Consider the following 22,466-nt stretch of genomic DNA (forward strand, 5'->3'; position numbering starts at 1 on the left):
ATAGAAAACGAGAAATTCAGGAAAAAGGAAAAAAGAAAGCCCAACAGCCATAATTAATCCTTGTGGCTTTGGGCACCCTGCCGTTGCATATTGCAACCCCAGTAGCTAGTGGTATATTGAGCCGACAATCGCCGTGATAGTCACCCCAGTAGCTGATGCCATTGAAAGTGGACTTTCAGAAAGACTACAAGAATTGGAGACCTGTTAAACTGCTTATACGGATGGCATTACTGGTCATCTCCACTATGATAGCCTATGTCTTCCCCTACTATGAGACCCTCGCGGCGATTGTCGGCTCAATATTTACTGTTTCGGTTTCGTTCATTATCCCATGCATGTGCTATCTCAAGCTTTCTGCTTGCTATAGGAGGTGGAACTACGAGCTATTAGGCATTGTAGGACTAATTGTATTTGGAGCTTTAGCAGGTGTCTTAGGGACTTATTCATCTATTGTAGAATTTGCTATAGGAGCTGGAAGTACAAGCTATTAGGCATTGTAGGACTAATTGTATTTGGAACTTTAGCAGGTGCCTTTGGGACTTATTGATCTATATTTCAATTGGGTACTAGCTAGAACGTAGTGGTTAAGTACCGATTGATTCACTTGCTTATCAATTTGGGCAAAGTTTGGTTTCTCTCAAGGTTTCCATTGAGTTGTGCTCTTATTTGGAAGCCTCATATTCATCCTTGGATTTGGATCTGTGGTGATTTTTGAGTGCATTGCAATGAATTAAGATTTGGGCTGCCCTGTGCAGATGAATTTTGTTTGCACTCATATTTATCAGGAAGGTAATTGTGTCGCATATATGTTAGCAAATTTTGGTGATGATAATCGTGCCTATTACTGGTGGGATTCCTTACCTTCGTGGGCTCTACCGCCTATGGTAAAGATTTAGTGAGTTTTTCCATGTTTCGCTTTCGTTGATTTTGTGTGTTTAGTTTGATCCCATCCTTGGAGTTGGTTTTGTAACCGAGTTTGGTAAGTTATCCCCTGTTGTTTACTTCTTCTTTTTAATAATTTTCTCCTCGTAGGTTCCAATATAAAAAAAATAGACCAGATGTGATGCTTCAACTTGTTTGACTTGTTGGCCATCAAACTTGAAGTGTTTGCTGAGGCATTTTGCCTCTTTTAAAGCATTGAGGTTAATTTTAAAATGGGATCAAACTAATTAATGATCATCAATCGCAGTAAGCTTATAATGAATCCAAGAACAACAAACAAATTATAAAGAACATGCCAAGGCCAACAACATAAGCAGTCATCCAAATTTGTTTCATAACTATGTCATGGTAAATTCCCCAAATTACAAATAAGCAGAACAAAACATTCTGCCGTCAATTTGCTTCCAATTTATCCCACCACCAATTCTTTGACAGAATCCAAAATCTTATGGCAAAACCCATCCAACCCAAAATAGAACATGAATCTAAGAACCAACTAATCCAATCCCAAAATCTACCCCATTTGTCAAACTCCTAGTTACATAAAATAGCCCTTGTGATAACAAGCACAAAGCAAGACACTGTGAAGAAAAACAAAGTCACAAAGTCCCTAGCAGACCACTTCCTCACCTCTTTAGCTTCAACTCTCAAACTCTTGGCCCTCCTAAGCGCATCAACTTCCTTCAACAAATCAAATTCCAAACCCTTCTTCTTCAACTCCTCGATGCACTTGCCCAGAAGATTTTTATCCTCTTTCTCTCTCTCCAGAAGCTTCTCCAAGTGACCTTCCATGTCAGTCTTGTACCTTATGGCCCAAATGATCCCCAGAGAGAAGCAGAGAGAACAGAGTGACGGGATCCAAGACCGGCGGCATGCAAACCCATGTGGGTCCCTCGAGGAGGAACTGAAGAGAAGGATGAGAGCTGTGGAGTGGAAGAGGAAGAAGAATATGAAGAGCATTGTGATCTCTTTGCGAACGGAGTCGATTTGGTTCTCTTTCAGAGAGACCCTGTTGAGGATTAGCTCTTCTTCTTTCAGCCATTGCTTAAGCAGAAGCTTGTGGCTTGGAGACTCTGCGATTTGGTGAAGAGGGTGCCATGATTTTGGCTCCATGATTGACTGGTTTGCGTTCTCGTCGGCCATGGATTTGTATAGATAAAGAGAGTGAGAGTTGGGGCTGAGTTGTGTTTTTTTTGAAACGGTCGCGAGGTTTTCAAGTCTTATAACGGTCGAACTTTGAATATTTTGAATGCTTTATTTCCAAAATTGCCCCAAGCGTATGCAGGTATTCACGAGATCGCGAGCTGTTGTAACGGCTAGGAATTTTTCTGATTATCGGACATATGACGTCTGAAATTCCATGTTTGTCCCCTTGCGGTGGCAAGCTCCAACGGTCATTATGAATTAAATAAGTGCCCTAATATTCTTTGCATGTTAATTTTTTTTTTTTTTTTTGGTTATCTCGAATAACATTCATGTTGTGAAAACTTAAATACAAGTAGCTTGATATGATCATAAAATTTTGTCTGAAAATAAAGAAAATTTTCATTTTCAATAAGAAGCCATGGAAAATTCATTAGTCATGCTGAGTACTTAGATTCTCTCCTTGACAAAATTGTTTTTGTATTAAAATATCTCCCATCTATCTAACCATTGAAAGTTGTCAAATGATACGTCAACATATTACTTCATTGGAATTCCGAAATATCTTTTTTATCACAATTAATGATGATTCTTGTATATATCTGTGAATCTATCTCTCTCATCACGTGACTTATTAAAGAGCGTGTATAACCAATAACACCTAAAAATCTCTTCAGTTGAGAATAAGGCGCTCGTAGGCATGCCATATTGCTCATGTGGCAAAGGTTTTTATTTATTTCAACCCAAGAAATGGTATGATTGAAGTCAAACTTTGATCATGCCGGTAGTAAAATGATAAACTCTCACCAGAGATAGACTCTAGTGGCTCACCTGGGACAACCCACACCAAATAGTGACCCATTGGTGAGGTCCATAAAGCCAGTCTCAAAAGTATGGGGCCTTCTATAATGACAAATTCCAAAACTGCAAGTTTCCAATCAAATCTAGCAAATGGGTTTGAAGTGGAGCCCAGAATAGAGATGTATTGAGTAAATCATATATTATAATTGGTAGACAATATTTTCCTTTTGGAACCAACAATAATTTTACTAAGTGAAGCCCCAAAAGAACTACAATTTAGTTGTGTATGATTGTTACATAAGATTTCATGGTTGACTTGACGATCACAGCCGTCCATTTCTTTAGATCTTCTATCAATATCATCTCACCGGTCTCGAAAATCATTGTAATATGAGCCATTTGAATGATTATATGCAGAGGTCTCCTGAAACTGCAGATGAACCAAGTTCCTGCCTTCTTGCTTACAAGCCAAAGCTGCCAGTTCATGAAAGATTTTGGCTTTCTCTATGGCCAAGAACACATAAAGTGAAGCCAAGAGAAATACAGTAAGAATAAGTAGACATCTAGATGCATTGAAGAAAATGCTATAGGCAGCTAAAGAAAAATAATACATAGAGCCTGCCCTTTTGCTTGGAGAGGGAGAGAGAGAAAAATGCCTGAGAAAATATGTTCTGTGCACTAAGGTTAATATAGTGGAAGATGTTATATAATTTATTAACGAAACGCAGACCCCAAAAGTTGACAGGCAACAAGTGTGAGGCTGCCCCTGTAAGGCATTGATTTAAGGGAGTGATTTGTGGTCACACAATTGACTTCTCATCTCCAGGCAGTTGGCCCCTAAGCTATCAAATTAAGTTTCAAGTTAACTAGGGTATGTTGCAGCTCCGTAGCCGTACAATATGATACCATATTTATACGGTTATTTGTCAATTTTTATAATACCAAATTTATTATCATCAATCCTCAATTGGGTGTCCAATTGTCATACGCAAACTCTAAGGTGGTGTTTGGTTGTGGAATGGACTGGAATGAGAAAAGGAGTTTAATTGGTTTGAAAATTTGAATCTGAGTTTAGAATCAAACTTGTGGGACTTCATATTCTTCAACAGGGTCCTAGCTGCCAAGTTTAGAATCAAAGTGTAGGTCTCGGGTCCCAACACCCGGGTTGGGGAGTCAGGGACTTATATGCCTGAGAAAATGTATCATTAAGTTCTTCCTCTCATAAACCAATGGAACATGGAGAAGGTTAGAGTAAATAAGTTCGACAAAAGGAAAACACCATGTACATGAGTTTTTTGCCAAAACTTTTTTCTTGTTTATTATATATATCTTGTGAAGTACATAAGAGTGTTGGCTGTTAGCACTTCATTTTAAGTTTCCTATGATCAGATTACAACTTGCACCATATACACAGCTAAGCACATTTTTCCCTATATTTGCTAACCATAAACATCCTGTCAATGCCCCATATCAACTGCATTTCTATTTCATCAAATAAAAAGCTTGGTAAAGAAAAATAACTTTTCTCTGTCAACCTCCTTTCTTACCTCTGAGTTTATTTACTACATGCTATAGTTACACCTGATAAAGCATTCCCACTTCAAGCAGTGAGGTATGTGGAACTCCAAGTGCAATTGCTGGACGCCTGCAATTCCGTCTCAGAAAACCATAGACAATGTTAATGGCAAACTTCTTCAGGAATGGTGATACCCCACTTGCCACAATATAAGGATTGCCCATCATGTAGGCCACGCCACCAGCTTCCCGTGCCTCCATGAGTTTCTTCATCTCCTGACAGGATCCCAAACTGTGAAACCCTGTGTTACTCCACTGCTCACCACTGCCCCCACTAACCTCCTTCCTCCGCTGCTCAGCAATGTCACGACAAACCTCGTTTCCCACTGCAGCAGATATCTGGTTTGGTGACTGCCCTCTAACTGTCATGTCTTCAATAGTACTCTCCTGTTTCAAAAACTCTGCCACCTTTTCAATCAGTTGGGTTTCAAAGTTGTAGCAATCTCTCACTTCCTTGTATCCATACCTGATTCATAACAGCATTAAAGAATTTCAAGAACTATTCTTGATTCAGAATATTTAAGAATCAAAATTCAGTTTCATGCAAAACATGATGAAGTTCAGCTTCATACCACAAAAACTTTATGGAAAGTACCTTACAATACACCGGAAAATAGACAATTCTGGTGGGCCAATTCGGTTTACATGAAAACGCTCAACAACTGGAACTTTTGGAACCATCAAAGACTTAAGGGTCACAAAGATGAGAGTATGATGAAATGCAGGGAAGTTTGTGACAAAATGTGCAAACATTGGAGGTAGACCAAAGGCAACATTAGAGTAAAGTAGGCAGATTCCAGGGACCCTTGCTATACCTAGGCTTGGCCCAAGGCTTATAAGCCTATCCAATGATACCTTGTTTTCCAGCTCAAATGCATCTTTCTTCATGGTCCCGTAATTCCAGATAGACATCAAAGACACGATTACAAGAGCAAATAGAAGGGGAAGCCAGCCTCCATGATGTACTTTACCAAGACAGGCAGAAATATAGAGTAGTTCTAGAGATCCAAAGACTACGAAAAACAAGACTGCCAGAAGAACATTTTTCTTCCAAACCGTGCTAATAATTAAGAACATCAAGCAGGTTGTGATGAACATCACTGTCACTCCAGCAAGCCCTGAACATGCAACATGGCGTAAAAATGCTTATTTCAGAAACGCAAAACTGCAGAGAGAGAGAGAGAGAGAGAGAGAGAGAGAGAGAGAGAGTACAAACCATATGCGTTGCCTATCATACGAGTGTCTCTGAATCCAATAACGACAGCAAGACATGAAATCATCAACATCCAATTCACCTCAGGTATGTATATCTGCCCATGTATCTGATTTGATGTATGTTTGATCTTCACACGTGGGAAGCACCTCAGTGCCCTGCACTGACTGACTATTGAGAAGGTAGCTGAAATTATTGCTTGACTTCCCACCACAGAAGCAAGAGTTGCGATAATAAGTACTGGCCAAAACATAACCTCTGAAAAGCAAAAAGAGATCAGATCAAATCCAAAACTGGTACAAGAATGCACACAGATTGACACTTCTAAAGATTCAGAAGCTACAATAAAGGTTTACTACACAGTAAAAAAGCTAATGATATAATGGATATTAAAAATAATCGCCCAATACTTTGAAGCCTGCTATACCCAAGAATAACGACATGCCTTAAATTGGAAGTGGAAGCTAAACTTGTCGAAATCATTGCTTTGGAGAATTGAAATTTAGTTCCCTAATAAGAAGAATGGTTTCTCATTAAAACAACTAGTTGGTGCATTACACCGGAAAGATATATTAATCCAGCTTTACCAGGGATGGCCTTGTAAAAACTGCTACTAATATCCATTTTGTTCTTGGAGAGATAAGCAGCTTCTCCCATGTATGCCAGGACTAAGCAAGGATAAACAAGGCCTGTAAATGCAATCTGCCAGAAAAAAGAAAAAAAAAAGTCATAAATGAATGGCTAGAACGAAGAAAAACAGCTATACATGTGGTGGTACCGCTAGAAACAAGCAAGAGAAAATTGTCCATCAACCAAAAATCCTTAAAAGACAACTAAACAACTATTAAGCAGTTTTATGCTTCAAGGAGTCAAATTAAGATATGAGAATAAGTCACCCTGATAGAGAGTTTGGAAAAATGCCCAAGATCAGCAAACATTGCTTCTGTACCTGTCATAGACAAATATTATTTTAGCCTTAGAAATAAATATAGTAGGGCGACAGAGAACCTTTTTCCTATCAACCAACCTGTGAGACAAAGAACAACGCCTCCAAGGGAACTCCACCCAATTCTTCCAGTTTTTCTAAAGAAGTTATAAATATAGTAGGGTGACAGAGCACCTATAACACGAGGGTTCCAGCAGAAGATATTGTACATGCCTACCCCAGAAATGCATAGCAACCATATTAACATGATTGGAGCAAAAAGAAACCCAACTTTGTGTGTCCCATAATGCTGAAGAGCAAAAAGCCCGACCAAGATGATGCAAGCTATGAACACAGTATAATCTGCCATGTATGAACGTAAAATGCAATTAGAAAAGGTAGTTCTCCATAAAAATTGAGTGAAAATTATATTGCATGATATCAGAGCTTTTATTTATCTATTTGTGATTCACACAAAGAACATTTTATTTATCTATTTGTGATTCACTTACTCTCATGTAAATCCGGAGCTTTAATTCTGATTCCATAAACTGCAGAAAGAACTGCCAGCATATATAACAAAACCTCATTAGGTCAACATCAGTGACTGCAGAGAGAAACCATGAACTGGAAGATACTCCCATGTTCAATTGAAGAAAGGGTCAATCAGAAAGGCCAGAGAGATAATTTTAGAAATCATACCAGACATTGTTGGAGTAAGGATACCATCACCAATTATCATGCCAGTTCCTAGGAAAACTACAAGTAGCAATACTATTCGAGAACTCTTATGCTTCTCAAAGAATTCTTTTATGAGTAAGCTCATTCTTGTATCCTTGGTAGGTATTTCAGAACAGTAAGAAGATATACGTTCATGTGCAGGATGAACTGTGTTCAACAGGCCCATTCTTGAGTGCCGGCATAGTGATGAATACAAAGCAAAAGTTCCACCTGTAAAACTAAAAGTGAATCTCAAACGTCCAACATGAACCAATTATAATCTCAAACCCAGATATGCTATAAGTTAACTGAGGTTACTGTAAGTACCTTCACCATTGTCATCTGCTCCTAACACAAATATAATGTACTTGCAAAGGGGGATAAGAGTCAAAGTCCAGAAAACGATAGAAAGTACTCCAAGAATCTCATGATCGTCCTCATAAAGATGCAGATCACCTGAGAAAGTGCTTTTGTAGACATATATGGGGGATATGCTTAGATCCCCATAAACAATACCAAGGCTCTGATAAGCAAGGCATAGAGTTGTCTTGTACAGATTCTGCAAATAAAACAAGTAAGATAAGTGTTACTATGTTTGCAAATTTTAAAGTGAACTGAATTCCATTTACTAATATAACCAAGCAGAGGAAAAACCAATAAGAAAAGAAATGCAGAACAGAATTAAGACAAAATGTGTTCTCTATAATGAGTTAATCCAGTCCACAACCATATTAAACTCTCTAGACCGACAATTGTGGATGTTGAAATCAACTCCAGGTATCCTGGAGTTCGGACACGGTGAGTTCTTCTCACATCCTTTGTCTTCAATGCAACCAAATGAATTGATGATGCTCAAACAGAAGGATCACTTAGTTAGAAGTGAAGAAGTACTAAACTAACAAGGCAAATAAAGGTAGATTGAATTCGTGAATTTAAGGATGAAAGCCTCTAAAAATTATGGTTTATGCAGCACCAGTGAAAGAAAACTAAGAAGCCATGAAGGTGATTGACATGGGAAAACTCAACTTAGTTTTCTTGAATAGATAAAATATAATTTTACAAAACAATACATATAATCACGACAAAAATTATTTAGCAACTGTCCCGAATCAGCTCACATACCCAAACAAATGGAAAAACATAAACTTTATATCACAGCCAAAAGTAACATGGAAAACGAGGAATTTCCGTGATTGTACGAACACAAATAACAAGTCAGACTCTTACAGGAATACAAAAATGACAATGAGATATAGTCTTAGTAAGTCGATAAGATCGACAGTCATAGACCAAAAGATAGTGATAAAATTAAAAAGAAAATGCATCTGTCGTTTGGTTGCTAAGAACATTCCGGAAGAAAACACATGATAAAGATTGAAAGTGTTTGAAATCAAAAACAACAAAACCCATTTTCAAAAACAAAAAATGGTAACACAAGACTCAAAAATTTCACTCTTTCCTTTCCCATGTTGCTTACTTTACTTTCCCTGGAAACAAACACAAAAAGAAAGAAAAACAATGGGCATAGGAACATAACGAAACAGAGAAAGTAGTAACACTCACCGGTCGAAAACCCCGTAAAACAGAAGCCGACTCTGTGTCCATTTGCCTTGCCATTCAGGCCCCAATGCTCTCAGTCAATGTTAAGTTCAACACAGTGGTCTGGTACCACTAAATCTGTGTATATTGAAATGGGTTTTGTAACTTGTGAAGAAGAAGAGCACCCAAATGGAAAATAGTGGAAGATAGAAGCAGAACTTAAAGATCCGAACTTGGGTTTCAAAGTTTCTAGTGAAATTGTGCTCAATGAAGCCACTTACGGCAATAAACAGAAAGAGGGAGGGAGGGAAGAAGAGAAGGCAGTTATAAAGAATCGAACTTTCAAGGGATACGTGCGCAAGTTACAAGTTACGTGTCAAGAAAAGTCATGCTGCCTTTTCTTTCCTCTTTTTTTTGTTTTTTTTGTTTGGTCGTTGTTGAATGTTTGCTGAAGATGGTCAATTTCTTAATGTTAAAGAATGCTTGATTAATCAACTTAAGAAGTAGATTTTTTTAAAAGTACAAGTGATAATGACTCTAAACTATAGGGGAGGGGATTTCTCTCACACACACATAATTGATGACATGGGGGTTTAACATGAGATTTCTGGTATGTAAGTTGAGGCTTTTTTCCGTTCTAAACTACAAGAGAGAGGGTTTTTTCACACACACATAATTGATGACATGGGGGTTCAACCTGAGACCTCTGATATGTAAGTCAAGGTCCTTTTCTACTCAACTAGACTTCATCTGTGGAAAATGACTTTGATTTGCAGACCAGAAGTCTCAGGTTCGAACTCTCATAACATAAGTTGTGTGTGTGAGAAACTTTAAATTAGACTATTATTTATATTTAAATAATAATAAAAAGTAGATATTTAATTCTATTAAAGAGAAATGAACAAGATTCAAGAATTACAACATAACTTAATATCTTGTTTTTTTAAACCTAAGATACTCTTGTACGGCGTCCAAAACAAAAGATACTCTTGTACGGCAATGTTAGAGGTCAATCATAGTTAGTCATGGAAATACGTGTGAATTTGAAGATTTAATTGACAATTGATTAGTCATATGCAATTTTTTTTTTTTTTTTTGTCTGAACCATGAGGTGGTCTTGGATGGGCCCCAACTATGAGTGTCACTTTTAAGCCTTAATCATAACCCAGATTAATCCCCCTCACATCGGGTCGACCCGTCAAGAGTAAAGCACTGGCTAAAGTGGTGATTCCATACGAGAGCAGGGGTCGAACCTTTGACCTTCTCTTAAGGAATGAGAGTGCCGAACCACTCACACCAACCACCTTGGTTTAGTCATATGCAATTTCAATATTGATAAAAGGTGATAATTTAGAAATAAAAGTATTTACCCTGCATCTGAATTTCGTGCTCCTAATATGAAACCGGTTCAGAATAAAATCAACGTCATTTTTCCCAATGGCATTCTTATTTTGTGTGCGTGTTTACTTCAAGAAATCAGAAGTCAACATTAGTAATCTCTTCAAAATGAGTGAGAACAAAAGCAATAGCATGACATATTGAGTTGAAAATATTAATTAACCAGTCACATCTAACTGAGAATATCTAAATTGGGAGCTGGTATCCTGACAGACGGCAACTAAATTTTCTGCATAGGAATAATCTGGTACTGTCAAGGCAAAACAAAAAAAGCCTCCACCAGATTTTTTCTACACTGCAGAAAACAAGAGCAGAAAACCAAAAATAAATATCAGAGGAAGAGCTTGAGAACTCCAAAGCCAGTGAACTATGTACGGAAGACATGCGTTGCCTGTCTTTCTCATTTTTCTGCCACTTTTTTTGTGTGGATATTCTTACGCAAGAAATTCTGCAGCATAGCATGTGGGCAGTGTAATGGATGGGCTAACAAATCATCTTAAGTAAACAATTGGGACCAAAGTTTGTTTCCTTCTTTTTGTTAAAAACAATGGCAAAATGAGATACACAAAAAGCTTTGCATGTCACATGTGATTTGCATATATTCATGCATGGTCTCATTGGGCTTGCATATATTCATGCATATATTTCAGTCAACACAACAAAACTCAAATCCACTGGTCCAGCCTGTTGGCCACATTTGGCTGCCAACCAATAAGAGTAGGCAATATAAAAAAGAACCCAGAAAAAAAAATTAGACTCTGTTTCATTTTGGTTGGTGTGTACAATTATGCATGCAATTTCATCAGTTTCTGGTTGGCATTCTCTGTGATATTGGAAAACTATGCCCAATTGATTGTTTTGGACCTCATATTGCTTATATTGACTTAAAGAATATAGACAAAGAATTGGGCATGCATGCTTTGATTTTATTTCCATAGAAATATGACCTCTTTCTTATGTATGAGTTCATGACTTGATGCAATTTTCACCCAATTATTGAAGTTGGATTGATTTTACATCTTTGACATCTTTGACATCTTTGACACTTAGGATCTCAATAGGGTTGCCGACTTGGAAGAAAAGGTAACACAGAGTTCGCATAATCAAGTGGAAAAAAAAAAAAAAAAAACCCCCAAGTTAATCATATTTTATTAATAGCGTACTCGTTGAGTTGTTGGACAATCAAGAAAAGGACTGACAACTTTTGTGGGTTTATAGGAGCATTTCACAAACTTGTCATTACTACCATTTTGGTGCCTTTTTTTGCCAAGCATTTTGATGTTGACCCAAAAAAGTTGTACATATCCAAGCATTTTGAATCTAACTTAACTGGAATTTTTTTGGGGTTATATTTGGAGGAAAGAAACCTAGAGTTTTGATCGTGGGTGCCAAGCAAGGGAAAAGGAGGAGGGACACAACCACCGTGATAACCCCACTCGACAACTAATTGGATTTGAAACTTGGGAGTTCAAGTGAATCATAAGTCTCTGTACAAAACAGAGAAAAAATTAATATGAGTTTTGGACAGATGGAAAAGATACTTCATTATTTATGAGATTTGATGCCCATGATTCCAGGTCTTCTGATTTGGTGCACATAATTGCAGGTCTTCTGATTTGGCATATTGCAACCTTCAGACTGCATTTAATCTTAATGTGATAAGAAGTAGATATTTGACTCATCTTCTTTTGATCATGAGTGTTTATGGGATAATAAGTCTAAATAGGGAAAGGGTGATCCTGCAGTTGCCAATTCAGTTTGATCTCTGAGTGCAAAAGGCTTTATCAGTGTGAATTGGAAGTGCATCAAGCAAGGCTGTTGATGGACTTGATACCAAGAAATTGGGCCAACCTTTAGGCATCACAAGTTTACTGTCCCTGCATAAACTCAAGTTGTGATGACCAATCTCTAACAACTATTTTAGGATTTGCAATTTCTTAGCAAGCAAACAAAAACATTTTTTTTAATTCTTCATACAAGCGATAATAAGGAGGGGGAATCCGAACACATGAATTTGAGTGTAAGAATAACTGCTCTTAACCACTTGAGTAACTGCTTCGCGTTACATAAAGTTTAATATCTCCCTACTCCAGAAATTTACTTAATAAAAACTGGGCTGGGCTAAATCCCCCTACTGCATACATTTACTGAAGAAAAACCGGGCTGCGCTTGCTAGGCCCAAGTTAGTATACGTGCATAGAAATGGATGGCTGAGATACACTGCGAGTCTGTGAGATGCATCTCAACCATATAATAACATCTACATTATGACCAATCTCCAGCAACTATTGTTAGCAGGAAAACGAAAATTGACTCAAATCTATTGCAGTAAAAAACTTGAAGTTCTATAAAATTGTGCTTTACTAATTTTGTTTCCATAGAAAGAGAATGAGTAAATCTGTGTAGAAATGCAACCATGGCATGCAATTCATGCATCATATACATGATGAGTCAATGACAGCAAAGAGGTCTGATCTGAGAGATGATCTTCACTTCAAACCAACCCTAATGAGACAAACATTACAATGTAAACAGGCCACTGGTCAGTGCTCTAATTAATAACTTGTCAACCGTTTAAATGCAGATGACAAACTAATCCCAGCAGAATGTCACAGTGCTGAGGTACCAACATCCTGCATCAAGTGCCTTAAATCCAATCGGCGCGCTGACAAGGCTGACAAAGTCGGAACTGCAACTATTCTCATAAGTTGTCTAAGCAACCATGCCAACGCTTTGGCAACCAACATGTCAGGCACCGCGTCTGGCACCAAAGATCAAGTTGTGACGGGTGTTTTTCAAAGGGTGTAGCAATGGGGTATTCTTTTGCAAACAAAGTGCTTTCTTCTGCATCAGTCATGTAGAAGAATGGGAAGTATGATGATGCTGAAAAGTCTCTCACACTAGCCCTCAACTATAACACGCGTTGTCTTTCGAAGATTGACATTTACAAAAGTCGAATTCCAAGCAGCATGTCGTTTGAAATGAATGAAGAACTAACCGAGGCTGCAAGGATCGAAGACTGACTTCAAATACATAAAGAAAGAAATATAAATATATTTGAAGCGTATAGCCGAACGGCTATACTCGTTAAATACGCTTTAAATATATTAAAATATTTGGAAAGGGTTTGAATATTTAAATAGTATAGCCGCACAGCTATACTCTTTCAATATATTCGAACTTTTTAACGGTATAGCCTTTATGCACATTAAAATATTGAATAGTCTAGCCGCACGGCTATACTCGTTAAATATATTCGAATATTGTAATAGTATAGCCGTACGCCTATAAGCTTTAAATATATTAAAATATTTGGACAGTATAGCCGACAGGCTATACTCTTTAAACATATTAAAATCGTATAGCCACTAGGCGATACTCGTTAAATATATTCAAATATTTTAATATTATAGCCGCGCGGCTATACGCTTTAAATATATTAAAATATTTGGAAAGTCCAGCGGAACGGCTATTCGCTTTAAACAAATTCGAATCTTTAAGTAGTATAGCCGCGCGGCTATACTCATTAAACTTATTAAAATTCACGTCTGTCATTTTCTTTTTTTAAATATAAAATTTGTTCATTAGGTCAATAAATAGTTTTTGTAATTAAATAATACCTTAGCATTTTTTAATTACTTTCATTATTAATTATGTTTTAATTATTATTTATTTAGTGAATAATTATTATTAAATATTTTAATTAAATTCATAAATTATATATTAGTATTAGTATTAAATGTTTTAATTGCAAATATTAAACTAAACAAACTAATTTTGTATATAAAAATTCAAAAACGAAGTCCAGAAAATAAATTAAAATAATTTATTACTATTTATTAATTAATTTATGAAATTAGTAAAATAATTGTTTACTAAATAGATAATAATTAAAAGATAATTGGCACTTAAAGTAATTTTAAAAGGCTAAGATATTAATTAAATACATATATTAAACTAAAGAAACTAATTATATATTTTTTTAAAAGAAGAAACAAAAACCCTTTCCCAACAAACTTTCGTCAACACAAACTTATACCGGCAACAATTTGCAGGATGAGACATCTCTCCACAAAAGTTTTCCAGCAGATACCGTGCTCGGACGAAATGGAGTCGGCATAGACGTTTCTCAGTAAACATCTTCGAGAGAAGTCCAATCTGGAAAATTGTCTCAGGCATAAATATGTGCCGACGAACTTTCGTCTGGAGATATTTATTCTTTTAAATAAATATAAAATTAGTTTCTTTAGGTCAATAATTAATTATTTATTATCTTTTATGTAATTAAATAATATTTAGCGTTATTTAATTACATTTATTAGTTACTTAAAGTGGTGTTCGTTCTGATAAGGCGAAGGAGATCGGCCTTGAGGGGTCTATCGGGGTTCATTAGTAGGTTTTGCTGGAATATTTGTGGGCTTGGCATCCGATTAATGTTTCGTTACCTAAAGTTTCTCCTCTTTAGGTTAAGTGGGCAAGCCTAGGGTGTAGTGTTTCTCTTGCTGAAATAGTTCAATATTGTTTTGGTAGAAGAAATTTTTGGACACCAATGACTCAATTAGGCAATCAACTAACTTGATTTACATTTAACCTTTACAGTGATGGAAAGGAACCACCATGTTTTTAAATTTTTTGTATTTTCGATTATTATGGGCAACTTTATATTGGAAGAATTGTTTAACCTGCAGTTTATGAGTGTTTAAATCATTTAGTAAGATTTTATGATTGATAGGTTATGCGTCAACTCTTATAAAGAAGTCTAATGTACATGTTTTTCATATTTTCTTTTATTAGAACTTCAAATACATAAAGAAGGAAATATATATAAGAGTATCGTTGTGTGACTATACTCATTAAATATATTCAAATATTTTTAAAATATGATTGTGTGGCTATACTTCTTAAATATACATAATATTTGAAGTATAGTGTCAAACGGCTTACAAAATTTTATCAAAATGTCTTGATATTAGTGTGTGTAGTCTAATTGAAATATCATCGAATTCATTATATAAGGAATCATCTAAGCCACGTCTAAGGTGTAAACAACCGAAAAGACATATCAAGACAACACAAACAACATAATAATCCAACAAGATTCCAGATTGACATAGTGATTCAATATCCACACCATCAAACCTAAAAGCAGAAAACAATCAAACCCCACAAAGATTTATGTAGAAAAAAGAAAGATCATGGTATATCCTCATCAAAAAGATGAATGTATTTTTCTCAAATATGGACCAAAGAGGCATCAAACTTGAAAACTCAAATTAAAAACTCCCAAAACAACAAAGCAATCAAAAACCACAAAGATTTAACAAAAACAAAATTCATGCTACACTTTAAAAAAGAAGCTTATTCGCAAAAGACTCACTAATGTAGTGGTTTGGAGTAATTGCTCCTTCATGAAAGTTCCTAAATTCGAGTTCTAGCATTCTTACAGTGTGTGTGAGTTTAGTATACTATCGCCCCTTTCAATAAAAAATGTCTTTAAAATTAAAAAAATAAAATAAAACAAAAACTTATTCAAAATTCTGGTTTTTATCGACAGGGAATGGACTGAAGTTGGCTAAGTTTTTACGTTCGACGCCCCCATTACGCATAACAGACTGGTTGAGTTGTTGTCAAGCCCAGTCGTCAATCTGTCTGAAGTTGACACTGTTCAAAATTCCTAAATTAAAATTCTTACACGTTAAAAACGCTGTCGTTTTAGGTTAAGAGATGAGATACTTTCACTTTCTCTCTCCATTTTCGACCCTTTTTCCTACCAATTGTCGCCTGTAAAGCAGCCTCCTCCGCCAACCCCTATTTCGAACGTTTTCCTTGCAGCCGAAAACAGAGGATGGCTTCCCTCCGCGTTTCCCCCAACCCCATTTCTCAACCTCTCAATCTCCGCCGTCGATTCGGCCCCAGCTCACACGGACGGGTCCAACTAATCAACGGCCGGAGAGCGGTGACCGCTTGCCTTAGCGTGGACGTGGAAGTACCAGATACCGCGTCAAAATTAGGGCTTGCGAAGAGCAGGGAGGTTATAGAGACAGAGGCCAAGGTCGTGGTGCAGACCTACGCGCGAACTCCGGTGGTGTTGGCCAGTGGCAAAGGTTGTAAATTGTACGATGCCGAGGGGCGAGAGTACCTGGACTTGACCTCTGGGATTGCGGTGAATGCGCTTGGCCATGGCGATGAGGACTGGCTCAAGGCTGTGGTTGAGCAAGCCAGTACCCTCACTCATGTCAGCAATGTGTACTATTCCATCCCTCAGGTTTGGCCTTCATCTTGATTTTTTTTGTTTGGAATTATGCTTTGTTTGGTTGCCGAGAAAATGTAGAGAAAATGTAAAGTTTTGATTTTAAAGATAAGTTTTTTATGTTGCCAAATTGTTTGGTGTATGTAGGTGGAACTAGCAAAGCATCTGGTGGCTTCTAGTTTTGCAGACCGTGTGTTTTTCACAAACTCTGGAACTGAAGCAAACGAAGCAGCCATTAAATTTGCAAGGAAGTTTCAGAGACACACTAATCCTGATGCAAAAGAGCCTGCTACAAGCTTCATATCTTTCACTAACAGCTTCCATGGGAGGACCATGGGGGCTCTTGCCTTGACTAGCAAAGAGCATTACAGGTCTCCTTTTGAGCCTGTCATGCCTGGAATCACATTTGTAGAGTATGGAAATATACAAGCTACCAAAGAATTGATTCAGCCTGGAAAAACTGCTGCGGTTTTTGTCGAACCTATCCAGGGTGAAGGAGGAATATACAGTGCTTCAAAGGAGTTCTTGCAGTTTCTGCGTAAAGCTTGTGATGATGCTGGTGCTCTTCTGGTGTTCGACGAGGTAATCTGCTACTTTTTATCTTCAGATTGTGTCCAAATTTTAGTGCAACTAGATGGTGTATTGTTTGGCTAGTATATCTTATTTACACTAGTTCTATACTTTCATGTTTGCCCCAAAATGGTTTTGATCTTGTTTGGTTTAAGGTAGCAATTGCATTGGATCGATTCTATTTCGTCTTTCAGTCCATGTTTTAAGGCTCTTGAAAATATTTCTTAATTATGTATTTGATTTTCTTGTATTAGTTTCTTCCTTCCTTCTCAATTCTTAAATCCACAACTTTGTCCCCATTGCCCCTTTTATCTTCTGCTTTCATAGAGTTGGGAGTGCGTATATCAAACAAACTATAATTTGGAATTCTCAAATGCCAAACTTCATACATGACCATGCGCAATATAATGATTCCATTGTTTGCAGTTTTTGGATACTTATTACTTTGCATTGTGCATACATAATTGTTGTTCTTGTTGGTGTTTTTTACTTGTTATCATAATCATCATCATATTCTATTTGAAAGTTATACATTATACCACTAGTCTCTTTTTGGTGCAATTTCAAGGGTTCAAGTTTATAGAGCGGATTACATGTATTTTATCTATGATTTCAATTTCTCTCAATTAATTATGTTTGTGCTTCTTTCACTTTTTTCCTGTAGGTTCAATGTGGTTTAGGCCGAACTGGGTATCTTTGGGCTCATGAGGCATATGGTGTATTCCCAGATATAATGACACTTGCTAAGCCACTTGCTGGAGGCCTACCCATTGGAGCAGCATTGTTGACCGAAAGAGTTGCTTCCACCATAGCTTTCGGTGACCATGGAAGTACTTTTGCTGGTGCACCTCTGGTCTGTAGCGCTGCCCTAGCCGTTCTCAACAAAATATCAAATCCCAATTTTTTGAACAGCGTCTCCAAGAAAGGTCTCTACTTCAAAAATATCTTGAAGCAGAAGATGGGAGGGAGCCCACATGTTAGAGAAGTACGTGGCTTCGGGCTTATTATTGGAATTGAATTGGATGTCTCTGCCTCACCTCTTGTGGATGCATGTAGAAATTCTGGCTTGCTAGTATTGACTGCTGGAAAAGGCAACGTTGTGAGGCTCGTGCCTCCATTGATCATAACAGAGCAGGAGCTTGATGTTGCAGCTGAGATCTTGTACCGAGCTTTGCCAGTACTTGATGCAACTAATTCAAATTAGGAGGAAGAAAATTGCATCATATAATATATTGTTGTAGCTGTTGCTTCTTAAGATACTCTGTTGATATCGATGTATTTTTGTAGCTCAAATGGCAAAAGTTGGCATGGGAACTCTATTTTCTTTTGGCTTTTCTTTTTATATATATTTTTTCTTCTAGGTATATCTTAGTATGTTATATCTAGGTTCTAGAACCGTTTACTAGAAATAAAAAAGCGCTTAAATGTTACTTCAGTGTTTTTTTATTGAGTTTGCTTGTTATTTGGATGGACATATTGGGTGGCGGCTCAAAACACTTCTAAGAAGGTGGTTGCCTCACAAATTTTAGGCAAATTCTCTTATTCGTTTCTGAATTTTTTTTTAAAAAAAAACAGAAATCAAGCCATCAATGATTACCGATTTACATACTCCTCATGACGTGACACCAGAAAATACAATAAAAAATAAATAAATAAAAGTTTGTATCATTCTTTCTGGTCAACAAGTTGCTTGAATATGGTAGCAATCTTGAAAACTTTTTAGTTTTCATTATTTTCTTACAAGCACTGCAATAAAAATTTACAAACGCCATCACAGAACCAATAATTTACCCGACCCTGTAAGCACTAATCAGCCAGGACATGTTTGATTTCAACTGTTTGCGGACCGAGCCTCCACTTATTTTTGTGTCACAGCATGAATTGTTTGAAAATCGCAGCACAACAGGAACTGCACAAAGTCAATAAATCCAACTTCAGCCAGAGAACTAAAATGCAGAATCCTGTTTCTTACAAATGATATGTTTCCAAGCTCACCTGCTTGTTGAAGCCAATTTTCTCATAGGTTTCAAAATTTCTGAATATGAAACTACAAGAACTTTCCCCTCCTGAATTCACTGTGATATTGACTTTGTGGCCGGTTTTAGCAATAATGATGGCTATCTATCTTGTGTATTGTGTACATTTGTTCGTCTGCCGCCTCTTCACTTAACTGGTCGGACACCAACAGTTCTTACACGGAATCTATACTGAGGTTGAGACTCTTCATCATCATCGTCGTCGTCGTCATCTTCACTAGAGTCATCTTCTACTGTGTCCCACCGTGCATAGTCCAGAGAAGAGTGCCCCTTCGGTTTTGGGATTGCTTGCCATCCTTTTTCTTTTTCAGACGGTACTTTGATGAGTTCTGCACGAGGGGCAGCAACTTCAGCTGGGGAAGTAGTCTTTGTGTAATTAACTTTTGGATCCCTTCCTTGTTCAGGAACTTCCTTGTTTACTGGTGTCTTGGGGGGAATAACATCAGCAACAGCAGTCGTCCTATTAACCTCAGCAAACTGATCCTTTACTGCACCTGAAAATACTGCACCTTCTTGTCCTTCGTATTTCTCCTCTTCCTTCCCATATCCATTTAGCTCTACTTCATCCTCGTCTTCTTCCTCTTCTTCTAGCTCTGCGTCGGATTCAGGTATTGGAGCAAGGGACTTTCCTCAAGCAGAAAAAATAATTCTTTACTCACAGCCAGGAAATTGACAATTGCAAATTTATGATTTCACCACCTGCTGCACTGCTGCTGCTGATGATGATGTTCATAATTGTAAATTTATTGCAACAGTGGTGTTCATAATTGCAAACATGATGATGATGATGATGATGATGATGCTTATAACTCAAAAAAGTGTTTCAAACAACAACGAACAAAACCCTAGAGGTTTTTGGACAGGTAGGAACAAAGAATCTCTTTCCCCGGTTTTTGGTTCCAAATGCAAATCCTTCTATAATAAAATAACTGACCACCAAACTTATGCATCAATCTTAAACAGCCCCTTTCGACCAAAAAAAAATCTTAAACAGCCCCTAATCTTCAACTAATGTACTAAATAAGAATGTGAGAAACCTGTATCAAAAAACTGTAAAACAACAAAAAATTCAGCAGCAAGAACAAAGGAATTATACCACTTGTGTCTTTAAACGGGCTTGAAGGTTTTGATACACTTCTGATGATGGATTTAACTCTATCAGCCGATGAACATCAAAGAGAGCTGAGTGATATTCCTTGAGGGTCACTAGGGTCTGCGCCCGCAACATCAAAGCTCCAGTGTGATTGAAATCAAGCTCAAGCACTGAGGTGCATTCATCTGCAGCCTAATATAGTCAAAATATAGTCAATTAATAAACCAATTAAGCCATATTTTCATCCTTCAAGTCCATATCAGATTCCAGAACACTAATTTCAGCAGAAAAATCATGTCTTGAACTCGCGATTTCCTCTCTCTCACCGAACTTAGCATTCGAAAACAAAAATTACTAGCTCTAAGCAACTCCTTTGAGATCAAGATTTCAGAAATAGAGAACTTCCTATACAGAAACGAAGAGAGAAAACGACATAAAAAAAAAAGCGCGAACCTTTTTGAAATCGTGAAGCTTCAAGAAGCAAGCAGCTCTGTTGCTGTGCAAAGCGATCTTCTGGGGCTTCGTCTTGGCCATGGATAGGGCTTCCGTGTAAAACCCTAGGGCCTCCGAGTACCTCCCTTCCCGGTACATCAGGTGGGCCCGCTCGATCTTGTTCACCGGCGCCGACGCCATGCTATCCTCCTCTGCCCGCCAATCTCAGCCGTCCAAAATTTCACAAAATTGTTCAGCGTTCGCTTATGATTTTGACCCCCAAAAAAATTGAATCAGAGAGAGAAAGTTTGGGGTTTGAGTGATTGTGAATTGTGATTTACAAAGCCTGAGAGTATGAGACAGCGATTTTGATTTTGATTTCCTTTTTTGTTTAAATTCAAAAATATTATACGTTTTTTGCAAAAAAAGAAAAAAAATTATGGGTGGGGTCACACGTGACTGCCGACATGTAAATCAACCTAACACGACAAATTGAGAGCTTTGATTCGGTGATTATATTAAAAATATTAATTTTAGACTGGAATTAAATTAAATCGTAATTAGCTGATTTAATTAGAAGCTTCGCAACCAAATCATCAAATCGCATGATATCCTTTTTCTTTATCCGTCATTAGAATTTATTAATACATTTAGATCGTCTTATCCCGTCATAGAATTGATTTAATGCAAACAATTTAAAATCTATTAATATTGTATAACATAAAATCCAAGAAAATGATCTAAAATAAATGGAACAAAGATAGAAATAGATCCTTCTATCCACCTTCAAGTTATATTTATTTGATACATTGTTGTTATATATATATATATATATATATATATTGCAAATCTAGAATGATATTTTCAGCAAAAAGTTCGTGTTTTGAACTCACAATTTTCTCACACTCAACTCATCTTAAGAAAACAAAATTTACTTACTTTGATTGGGATCAAAAAGCTGAATCAAGGTTAGGGTTGGGAGGGTTTGAGTAACTGAGGCCTTCGTGAATTGTGATTTTCGACCTCATTTGATAGCTCAATTTGAAAATGGATTGAAATTGAGTTCAAGTTAGCCTTTATGAGTTCCACTTATCCAACTTAATAAGTTTAGTTCACAACATTTATAAGTTCATCAGACAATAATCAAGATACTTGTCTAATTTAATTGATATGCAATTGAGTTGGTTTCACAAACTACATGTAGAGAAATTTGACATGGACCTTGAGGTAACTAGACCATAATTAGCATGATAGATTATTGATACTTTTTTGTATATAAAATTACCATCAATACACAATTGAGTTGGTTTCACAAACTACATAAAGAGGGATTCAAACATAAAACTTTGAGTGCATGGATAACTGCTCTTAACTTAGTTAAATTATTATTTTTTAAAATTTTACTAGCCCCTTGACACATGCTCACGCATGTGCCAATTGGTTTTCTTTTTCTTTTTTATTTTATTTTTAGAATTAATAAAAGATAACAGGGTAGTTATCTATCTATATATATAAAGCAAAAGGCAGAGAATGGTGAAACATTCTAAATACTAGAAAATGCCCTTGATTAATGCAAACATTAAGAATTGAAATTATTAATTAAATGAGGATAATATGGTAAATTCACAATTTTTCGTATTAAAAAAATTAAAATTAAAAGAAAATTCAGATAATGGGTCCTATTTTTATGGAACACAAATATTCATTATCTTTTTTAATTCTAAAATAAATTTAAATTTTTTTTAAAAAAAACCTCTCGCATGCGCGGAAGCGCGTGCAGAGAGGCTAGTGTTGTTACATACACCGAGCTCCCCAAAAACTATGTTTTT

At 36.8% G+C, this 22,466-nt stretch overlaps 4 protein-coding genes across 5 annotated transcripts; 1 reads left to right on the forward strand and 3 right to left on the reverse strand.

Annotated features, from left to right (window-relative positions):
• LOC18779631 lies at window positions 1,253-2,133 on the reverse strand. Its single transcript, XM_007212010.2, has one exon. The coding sequence runs from the start codon at window positions 2,083-2,085 to the stop codon at window positions 1,477-1,479; it is 609 nt and encodes a 202-aa protein (XP_007212072.1). The 5' UTR covers window positions 2,086-2,133; the 3' UTR covers window positions 1,253-1,476.
• On the reverse strand, window positions 4,185-9,634 carry LOC18779394 (probable potassium transporter 13). The gene is made up of 10 exons (XM_020563162.1): window positions 8,883-9,634; window positions 7,647-7,878; window positions 7,302-7,550; window positions 7,112-7,162; window positions 6,702-6,962; window positions 6,571-6,623; window positions 6,262-6,376; window positions 5,678-5,932; window positions 5,057-5,579; window positions 4,185-4,927 (listed from the first exon to the last, which is right to left on the reverse strand). The coding sequence occupies exons 1-10, from the start codon at window positions 8,934-8,936 to the stop codon at window positions 4,462-4,464; spliced, it is 2,259 nt and encodes a 752-aa protein (XP_020418751.1). The 5' UTR covers window positions 8,937-9,634; the 3' UTR covers window positions 4,185-4,461.
• On the forward strand, window positions 15,971-18,508 carry LOC18779644 (acetylornithine aminotransferase, mitochondrial). The gene is made up of 3 exons (XM_007213739.2): window positions 15,971-16,521; window positions 16,654-17,088; window positions 17,741-18,508. Exons 1-3 carry the CDS (start codon window positions 16,102-16,104, stop codon window positions 18,278-18,280), a joined length of 1,395 nt encoding a protein of 464 aa, XP_007213801.1. The 5' UTR covers window positions 15,971-16,101; the 3' UTR covers window positions 18,281-18,508.
• LOC18780540 (mitochondrial import receptor subunit TOM70) lies at window positions 18,696-21,045 on the reverse strand. 2 transcript variants are annotated; one of them, XR_002271181.1, is made up of 4 exons: window positions 20,659-21,045; window positions 20,209-20,397; window positions 19,072-19,736; window positions 18,696-18,985 (listed from the first exon to the last, which is right to left on the reverse strand). XR_002271181.1 is itself a non-coding variant. In XM_007212660.2 (3 exons), the coding sequence occupies exons 1-3, from the start codon at window positions 20,836-20,838 to the stop codon at window positions 19,239-19,241; spliced, it is 867 nt and encodes a 288-aa protein (XP_007212722.1). In that variant the 5' UTR covers window positions 20,839-21,045; the 3' UTR covers window positions 18,696-19,238. The 2 variants fall into 2 exon arrangements, 1 of the variants encoding a protein (XP_007212722.1); XM_007212660.2 differs by having other exon boundaries at window positions 18,696-19,736.

This window comes from Prunus persica, chromosome G4 (assembly GCF_000346465.2).
Source record: "Prunus persica cultivar Lovell chromosome G4, Prunus_persica_NCBIv2, whole genome shotgun sequence".
In the NCBI taxonomy this organism is placed as follows: Eukaryota; Viridiplantae; Streptophyta; class Magnoliopsida; order Rosales; family Rosaceae; genus Prunus; species Prunus persica.